Source organism: Chaetura pelagica, unplaced genomic scaffold, assembly GCF_000747805.2.
Source record: "Chaetura pelagica isolate M959 unplaced genomic scaffold, ChaPel_1.0 scaffold17, whole genome shotgun sequence".
Lineage (NCBI taxonomy): Eukaryota > Metazoa > Chordata > Aves > Apodiformes > Apodidae > Chaetura > Chaetura pelagica.
Window position 1 is genome coordinate 4,086,449 of NW_009970726.1, and position 9,774 is coordinate 4,096,222.

Consider the following 9,774-nt stretch of genomic DNA (forward strand, 5'->3'; position numbering starts at 1 on the left):
AATTTTGCTTTAATAAAATAGTGGAATATTAGAAAAAACTTATAATCCTGACCTGTATGTGATATAAGAACAAAGAATTAATACATGCAGAGAGATCACAAGTCCATTTATCCTAGGCTACAATCTCCAACTATGACCAATAACAGTAGAATAACAATAAAGAACACAGAAATTGTTTCTTCCAGAACATTCTTTAGCAAATTGTGATTTAGGAAACTTCTGATCATCCCTTCATTTACAGTTTTGAATGGATTTTTCTTCCATGAATGTGCCTGATTGCTTCTTGAACTCATGTAAACAAATGCCCTCTACCATCCTGTGGCAAGGAATTTGAGAGCTTAGCCATGTGTTGCATGAGGAATTTGCTCCCTTCGTTCTGAACTGGTCTCTCTGGCTCATTTTCATTTGATGCCCTTTACTCTTGTAGTAAAATGGACAATTACTATCTGTTCCCTATTTACCATATTCAGTCACTATTTTTTATATGTCTTATCGTCCCCCAGTCATCCGTTTTTCCAGACAGAAGAGTCGTATTCTGCCTTGTTCTTCCGCACACTGAGATGTTCCATAGCTTTGATCATGCTGAATACAATGTATCTTGCTTTCCTCATATTCCAAGAAGACTCCTAGGCCTAGCTGGGCACAATCTCTGGTACTTTTTTGTCCCTAATTTACAATGTTGTGAAAACATAGTTTTTTTTCACGCATGGGCTGGTCTTACTATCATCGTAACAACAATAACCAAGAATACTACTCATTATTACAACAAATTTCACTACACCTAGGTTCTAACAATGACTGTGGGAAAAGATAAGCTTTTGTCCCTAGAAAATCACATTTTTTAAACTGATAAAAGTAGGTGACATCCAAAATCTCATAAAAAGTTTCTTGCAGCGTGTCAAATTGGCGGACTTGAGAAGACACTGCCTTTCCTTCAGATACTTTTCTTCCTTCGCTAAGACAAAATCAGGACACATGAAATCTGAACAGAATTCCAACCATGTCCAATATATGGATTCTCTATTTTTGGGTGTCCAAACTTTGAGATAATCTCATTAGTAAAGACTGTTGCTAAGCAGAGCTAGACAAGAGGCTTATATAACATGAAATAATTAAAAATTGATAGTATAAATAAAGAGTCATGCTGATTTTCCATCCTGAATCTCTAAAAGTGGGGTTTAGAATAGATTGTCTACTCTGTCTTACTTTAAAGGGCATTTTGCACCAAAAAATATTACAATATCACAGTCTTAGAGGATCAGTACTGCACATGGCTGCAAGATATTTCCCTGCCTTGCTGTGCAAATTACAAAACATCATCAAAGTTGTTACATGACACAAGAAAATGGAGAAATCTCTTTGGAAGTCTTACTCCCTTGTTATAAATTAACATGTAGGAATTTTTGTTTTCTTGCTGCTAACTTCAGATAATAATGCAAACCTATAACATGCAGTTCAATCATAAGCACAGTCTACACAGACTCACAGGAAATTTCAATTATAAAGATAACTACTTATCTATGGGAAGTTGAAATCCCAACATTCTTCCATTTCGTAGATGGTTCCAATTTCTTCTTTTCAGTGGTTTTCCCTTCTGCAGAACTTTTCACTTTCTCACTTTCATTATCTTCTTTAAAATCATGAAGGCTCTTGGATTGGCCAGAGTCCTTAGCATCAGCTCCTTCCACAGGCTGGTAACTCTTCTCGTATGTTGGCTCTTTAAAAAAATTATATTCCTAATAAAATAAGATGTGATTTGTCAGTCATATTGCTATGTGAATAATGCATATTATTACAATAAGTTATATGCACAATAGCAGGATTCTGTGCTTAAAGATTTTATGTATTAAATGTAGAACTAAATTATAAGCATAAAATCAGATTGCCTTTAAAAGAATGAATGGAAAGTAGCTGTTACCACGTACAAGTTGAAGTTTTTTAAATAAAGGAACTAGCTAAATTTGGAACTTCCTGGACAGGCTTGAATACTGGGTGTTGTTCAGTTTCTAGTCTTTTAAATAACTTGTGACATAAGCACTTTTTTTTAACCTAATTCCAAGAATTTTAAAATCTAGAATTGCAAAGTCACAGACTCTGTTTTCAATGTGTCATTTACATAAAAACTACTTCCCTGCATAAAGGATTTTAAAAGATTGCCACAAAAAATAACGAACAAGAAACTGAAAATAGACTATGATAAACTGCTAGACTTCAGTTCTAAGTAATCTAATTTGGTATAGTTTAGAATTAATATAAACACATTCCATTTCAGTTTTTTCATCTTCTGTTTCTCAGGACAAAACATTTTTTTTTAAAGTCACATCCAAGAATGGAGCTGAGTGGCACCTACCAATCCTTCAGCTGTCTGTTTCTACTGCCATGGCTGATCAAAAATACCCAGAACAGAAAGGACTCTTGTCAACTCTTATTCTCTGTTGGAACATATTCAATTTTTACAGGAAAGGCAGCATACGATCATTACTTATTATTATTGTTGCAGCTGTCACTGCCAGAAAGGTGAAGACATTCCTCTATGTATCTGATTTAAGGAACTTTTGAGGAGACTGTCACAGTATGGTCTGTTTTTGACTCTTGCCTGTTGTGAATCAGCTGGTCCAAGCTTGCTGACCCAACTGTCTAGCCAGAAACTAATTCATGCTAATTATCTTATTCTGAAAATGTGCTCTAGACTAACACATGATAAACTAGACAAATCACAGGGGAACTGATGCTGTAGCTTGACCAGCTAAGCAAATGTTTAAAAGTATGTTTCCTACAGCACTATATGCCAACACAGCAATTCACAGCAATTGCCCTTAAACAAGGATAAGAAGATATTACAAAAATTAATTGATTTTGCAAAATATGTGTACATGACATTTTTGAAGCTCTCCTCTCCTCAGAAAATAAATCAAAACTATTTCCAGTCATAATTTATTTCATGTAGGCAACCTTGGAAATACAGCTTTTCTCTGCTTTTCAGAGTTCCAGAGTAGAGAATAGTTTCCCTCAAATACAAACCCTCTGCAGCTCTACTTATTAACTTGTTCCAATTCTAGTTTTGGAATGCAGAATGTACTAAACCAGCTCTTCAGCAAGGTAGTATGATATATTCCTAAACCATTAAAATGGTGTAATTTATACTATTCAGCATAAACTTATTTACACAGTCAGGGAATAACAAGGAATTTATACAACTGAAGGAAAACAGGATAAATACTATTTATTTACTCTTAATTAGTAAGTGTATACATTTCTTGAATAGTTGCAGTATCTTTATTAGAACAGAAAAACAGTCAAGAAAGGTATTTCTATTATTAACATGAACAATAATCTGTATTAACATTTAGGATTAGAATTGTAAAAACATATTTTACCTTACATAACACCAGTGAAGCCAAAACACTTCGGAAATACATTAAACCAGTAATTATGTCCAGACACATTCATGTATTGTCACATTTATAAAATATAAACCAATATATAGATATAATACTACAAAAATACTTGCCTTCGACATAAATAAAAAACATTTTGGAACTTAATGCACTTGAAAACAGCACAATGTATAAAATTATTTCATTACTGTTGATATAAGGTGTTACAACCACACTAGAAATCTGAAAAAAGAGATTTTATCACGAATGTTGAAACAACTAAAATTGTAGTGGCACTGTGTGATTCTAGCTAATATAGAGCTCTACATAAAAACCAAAATGCTTGCTCTTTGGAGCATAACTTGGATGCTAAACTCTCTGCTCTGACATTTAAATCAGGCAGTTCTCGTTAAAAAGTTCAGCTACTATTTGTATTTGGGTTACAGAGAATGAAGATAAAAATGCAAGTGCTTTTTGTCACATAAAAATATTGGCATAAAAAGCTGACCTCTCCTGTAAGGGTATCATATTTTCCTGCTTTAACATTTCCAGTGCTCCATAAAGAATAACACCAAGACGAGCAGAACGTTTTACACAAAATAGAAGTTGACCTTGCATGTTGAATCAAACCTTATCTTAAACTATGATAGAATGATATGTGAAATAGTGTATTACTCGCTATTTCTAAAAGGAACATATTTAGCAGAAACTGAAACAAATCCAAAGAAAAATAATAAATGCATTTCAAAGTCTTTGAAATTCTTCAGTTAATCAGAGATTTATCTTTGATAAAGAATATAAATGTTCAGTCAGGTTTATAATGCAATTCTCAACAATGTACAACATATATTTGTACCAAGTAGAATACAGACCCACTATCAATAAATACATACCTGCTTAGCCATATTTTCTACAAATGTAGGTGATATCTCCCTTAGAAATGTCACAATATCTTTATATACATCGCTTTTTCTTTCATAGTCAATGTCATTTTTACCCTCTAGCCGACCCTTAAAAAAAGAATAAATTTAAAATAATTAATAGTATTGCCTTACACAGGTAATTGAATCTGCATCATAAAAGAGTCCTCAAGGGCACAGAGGTTATACTGCAATGAGTTAGGTACAGAAGTCTCATGCTCACTAGAGTCCATGAAACTTCAATAATGCTTTGTAAAGGTGCATGAATCATCCCCATGGATCCCAACAGATAATCAAGATCTTACACAGCATTTGGCATGTAATTATTATCAGTTAATTGTACTGTGTGTAGTTCCACTGCAAAGAAATTTATGGCTTACAGCAAACAGCCAAGTAAACACGAGCTTCCAGTGCACAATGGCAGATGTCTAAAAGGATCAGAAAATAATGACTAGCCTAAGCTTTATGAGCTTCGGCCATTAAAAATGTGCCCAGTCAAAATTTCCCTTGATTTTTTAACTCTTCAGAAATCAATTTGTGGAGTCATGCCTGATGGACATCATTCCCTCTTCAAAAGGAATGTAAGAGCTTTGGTTACTGCTTAATTCACACAAAGGACTATCACATCTAAATGAAACCTATCCGTAAGGAAAGAAGTAACCACAATGAAAAGCACAAGAGATAAGTGATTTCTAAAAAGCTTCCACCACACCAAAAGGAGAAATAACTGCTTGTCATTACACCCCAGATCAAGTGCAATGAGGCACTAGAGAGACATCAGTACCTTTAAATAGGAGCAATGTGAAGGACTGTTAGGCCCTGTTTAAAGACTAAACAAACACTACTAACAAAGAGTGCAGAGTACCCTCCTAGAATAAAACTTATAGAAAAAGCACTCAAAAGCATAGGGGAAAACTAGGACGTGTTTATAACTGTGTCTTCTCCTTCTGTATCAATAAATGAGCTCTGCAGCTCTTGCAGCCTCAACACCACTCTCCTAAACCTGATTGAGTTTTTATTTTAGCACATAAAAATATTTATTACTCCATTGTATACTTCTTTGTTACTTACTCCATTTAAAAACACTCCTGCTGTGCTGCAAGTGATGGACAAAGGATCAGTGTCATGTGGTTTGATGACTAAATAACAAATTTCTCCATGTACTTGTCTCCAGGGAGGCGCTTGGCATCCATTAGAGAATACGTAATCTGTAACCAATTAGCATTAGTGTTTTTATCCAGTTTGAAAGTATTTTTAAATAGTTATGGTTGGTGATAAATATAATGTGTATAAATCAAATTCTGAAAACAATACCTTACTCTTCAGAATTCATACTGTTAGGAATTAATAATGGGAAGCTCTGTGAGCCGTGGCTCAAATCAGACCAAGAATTGCAACTGTGCTTAGCACTTTTCAGGTTCTGAAAATACTTGTTGTGTTACTTTCTAACTTTAAAAGTAGGAATAAACACTTCAAATTTATTATTGAAATTAACTTAGCAAATTTCACATGGAAATCAAGTACTTTAGTAAGGGCACATATAAATGTAAGATATAATCAGATTTGAACCTGATGTATATTCCAGTGATTCCAATACTGTATCTTCTCCTTCTCCAGAGAAATTCTTGAGAAGATTCACTTCATCATTTACAGCAGCTGGATTTAGTCTTACTTGTCTGAAATTAATAGAAAACGGTTTAAAAAGTTCCATCAAAAGGATATACTCAGAGAAAGAAAAAAGAATATTACATTATTTTTTCTTTTACATTGAGTCTTAATAGCAGCAATAAAAATCTAGAAATGGGTCATCTTCCATTATTTTTCTTAATTTTATCTGCTAGTTCAGTGAAATTTTAGTTCCACAGCTAATACGATGTAACTAAGATACAGGCTCAATGTAATACTTAATACACTTCCATGAAGAAATAAACATTTCCTTGAAACTAATTAACTGTAACTTTGTTGTTTGCACAAATTACTTCAATTTGCTACCAAAACGCAAAACATATGCAATAAAAAAAAACCACACTTGAGGGCACATACTTGCATATCCACCTACAGCAAAATCTTTGGAAAAAAAATGTTTTTTCAGGAACTTAGTGAACAGTGAAAGTTATTTCAATAAATTTATTTATGTTGCACCAAAAGCACATGTTATGGGTTGAATCCAATCTGATTTAAGAATAAAAAAAACCCCACAGGCTGACATGCTTAACTTCCTTATTTGAAAGGCACTTACTGTGAAATTTGTTTCAAAGCACTGTTAAGCAGTTGCGTATCAAACTGATGAAGAAGAACAAGGATTTTCATTTTCATCTCTGTTTCAGGGTCATCATCTTTTTTCACTTTTTCGAGTAAATGCAACACGGACGTATCTTCTCCTTCAACAGTTCCATATTCAGGGCCAAGAATTTTCACTATAGGGTCTCTGTTGGCTGTAAACAGTAAACATGAAATAGAATCATATAATATGACACTTTGTTAAAAATATTGCACAAGACAAGCATTTTATCTCAATTGCTGAATAATTTTGGTGATGTTAATTTACAACGAGACTTTTAATAATGTGTCTTTTTATTAATAAAATATTACTGTATAACGTATTTTTTCATATTCCTGTGTTGTAACCTGAAATGCATTTTTTAAAATATCAAAACATTAAGAACAAAAAGAAATTTTTATAACAAACAAGATTTTTTTTCACAGCAAAGACTGCTTCATTCAACCAAGAGGACTATATTCAATACTTTATAAACAGCCCCCTTTCCAGAAAATATTCCTGGCTGATGACCAGAACAGGAAATCAATGGGCTTAACTCAGTGAAAATTGATAATTTTGGAAATACGATTTAGTGTTAAAGAACATCTTTATAGTTTTCTAGCAGCATTCCCAATGGCCCCGTTACTTCCTCAGCTATGCCAGCTGTTCTTTTTGGTAAACAGCAACATAACTGCATGTCAATGGGTTATAAAAAACCATTTTGCTCTGTTCCTGCAAATGAAGGCCCATGCATCTGTAAGTGCCTCTGCATGATACCCTGTCCACACTATTCTTCCCTATTAGTCATGGTTGATCACAGTCAGTGACAGGATCCTGGATTAGGTGGATCTGAAGTTTGATCCAGTATGAGCATTTATATTTTAGTATTGCAGATGCAATTTCTATTAATATTACCAAATAATATTACTGATCTTTTCTTCCTCTAAAGAGAGGAGGATATCCACTGTCAGTTTGAAAATCTAGGACTTGAATATGGCACAGTACAAGTTCTCATACCTGTATTTTAAAAGCCATTGTGAGAACAACCTGGAAGTGCTCAGTGTGAATCATGTGTAGGTAAGAATGTCTTAAGCATGTAAATTTTTCTGTGGCTATTTTTAAAGGATGCAACATTTTAAAAGATGATTGAATTACAAACATAGGAAAAACTGCCATTACCCTCCAATAAGACATTCTCTTTCAGAAATTTAAACCTACTCTCTGTTGCAATACCTGGGGTATTACTCAGCATGCATCTATTTGTATATGAGACTCAACAGTTTTATTTTAACTTCATTACACACTTCTCTGTTACTGATTTCTATGAAATCACAGGAAGAAATAGGAGCTTCATTAAGCATCTTTAGCCACCTTCATGAATCAACACCTTCACATATACTTAAAATGGAGGCATGCCTTTCTTCACTTTTCATAAAAATGAACTGAAGAGGAAGATGTTTTTCAACAGAAGAAAAAAAAAAAAAAAAAAAAAAGAAGAAAGGAAACCTTCAAGGCATGCCTGTGCTTCCTTTAACTTTTTTTCCATAGCAATTTGTAGCAAACAGGACAGCTGGTCAAAACTGCGAACTCTGAGAGTTGATTCGGTGAGGAGCAGCAGTGGCTGGCCATCTTTACCTTTGGCTTCAGACTGAACAGTTGCTTCACTGGAAAAATTAAATTATATATTTTTTAAAAAGAAATAAAGTAAACAGCAAATTTTAAAGGAGAATCTTGAATGTTATTCAAGCTTCACATTGTGGGAAATGGTTCTTCTTCTTCCCCACATAAGTCTAAACAAAATGCCCACACAATAAAGCACATATATTTTCTTTAAACTGTAAAACAGAAAAGTGCCCATTTATTCACTGCAAATCAGCAAGTGGATACACCTGAAAAGAGTCTGGGATCTCATGAAAAGCCTGCACTGGAGCAGGCTCCTGGCAGGATCTGTGACACTGTGGAGAGGAGCCCATGCTGAGGCAGGTTTGCTGTCAGGACTGGTGAATAGTGTGAGGAGGAAGGGCCACCAGAGACAATGCAGGATGAACTGACCACAGCTCCCATTCCCCTGCCCCTGGGCCACTTGGGGTTGAGGAAGCAAAGAAAATTGGGAGTAAAGTCAAGGTTGGGAAGCAGGAAGGAGTGTTTTAAGATTTCATTTTATCTCTCATTATCCTACTGTGACTTAAGATTGGTAATAAATTACATGAATTTCCATGAGACAAGCTTGGTTTGCCTGTGATGGTAACAGGTCAGGTGAGTGATCTCCTTGTCCTTTTACCAACCCACAAGCTTTCTGTCATACTTCCCTCCCCTGTCCAGCTAAGGAGAGGAGTGAAAGAGTGGCTTTGGTGAGCACCTGGCATCCAGTCCAGGCTACCCCACCACAAAGGAGCCACGTCTTAACACCAACAGAAGTCACAGGGTTAATCACTGTTAGACACACATTGTTAAAAGTCTTAGGAATCAGTGCGAGTTGGTTAAATCACTAACCAAACAGGTCTGTATCACAACCAACACAGAATAGTTTCAAACTCACCAAAAACCTTACAAATTTAGACTCAGAATGTTCAATATGTATCATTAAATATCCTATCCATTTCAGCCTCCCAAATACACTAAGGTTCTCTTTATACCAAGTGAGCACAGCTTTCTTTTGTTGTTCACTTTAACATTTCAAAACACACTGCAATTAAAACTTACTTGATCTCATACCCCTCTCCAAACACCGAGGAGTCCAACTGTGTTTTCCACTCGAGGGGTTCTCTGAAGACAACTGCTGCTTCCCGAGGGTGCCTAGCGCTGAAGTCCTCCACAAACTTAATAATTTGATTCAAAAGAGATTCGTTCAAAGGGGTGATTTCAAGCGTGCCAGTTCCAGAACCAGCAGCAGTCCACTGAGCTGCTCTTGCCAATGCTGCCCCCATCGTCTCGTCTGGTACCAAACTCACACACCTTAGCAAGGAAATGGAGTCAGAGAACAAGAGAACTGAGCTCTCGAATTACAAACGCAGTATTTTGTGGCTGCTGTAATTTGACATAGACTTATTATTAGATTCTTTTAACTCATTTAAATCCCTGAAATGGGGAAGGGGGAAGAGGACAACAAGTAAATGCTAAAGAAATAGGGACGCCGGGTTATAGCGGGGGGGTGGGGGGGGAGTTCCATCCTAATTAATTCCTGGCGCTATTAGAAACTCGGGGGGCTGAAAGCAGG

General features: G+C 35.3%; 1 protein-coding gene across 1 annotated transcript in view; it reads right to left on the bottom strand.

The window, feature by feature from the left end:
• Nucleotides 1-9,509, bottom strand: part of ARMC4 (armadillo repeat containing 4) — a 79,154-nt gene extending 69,645 nt beyond the window's left edge. Inside the window, exons 1-7 of the mRNA XM_010007034.1 lie at nt 9,261-9,509; nt 8,064-8,221; nt 6,537-6,732; nt 5,867-5,973; nt 5,369-5,505; nt 4,271-4,387; nt 1,619-1,736 (exon numbers count right to left, since the gene is read on the bottom strand). Of these exons, the coding sequence (XP_010005336.1) occupies nt 1,619-1,736; nt 4,271-4,387; nt 5,369-5,505; nt 5,867-5,973; nt 6,537-6,732; nt 8,064-8,221; nt 9,261-9,484 (1,057 nt within the window). The 5' untranslated portion in view covers nt 9,485-9,509. The remainder of the gene's footprint in view (nt 1-1,618; nt 1,737-4,270; nt 4,388-5,368; nt 5,506-5,866; nt 5,974-6,536; nt 6,733-8,063; nt 8,222-9,260) is intronic.
• Nucleotides 9,510-9,774: the final 265 nt, after the last annotated feature.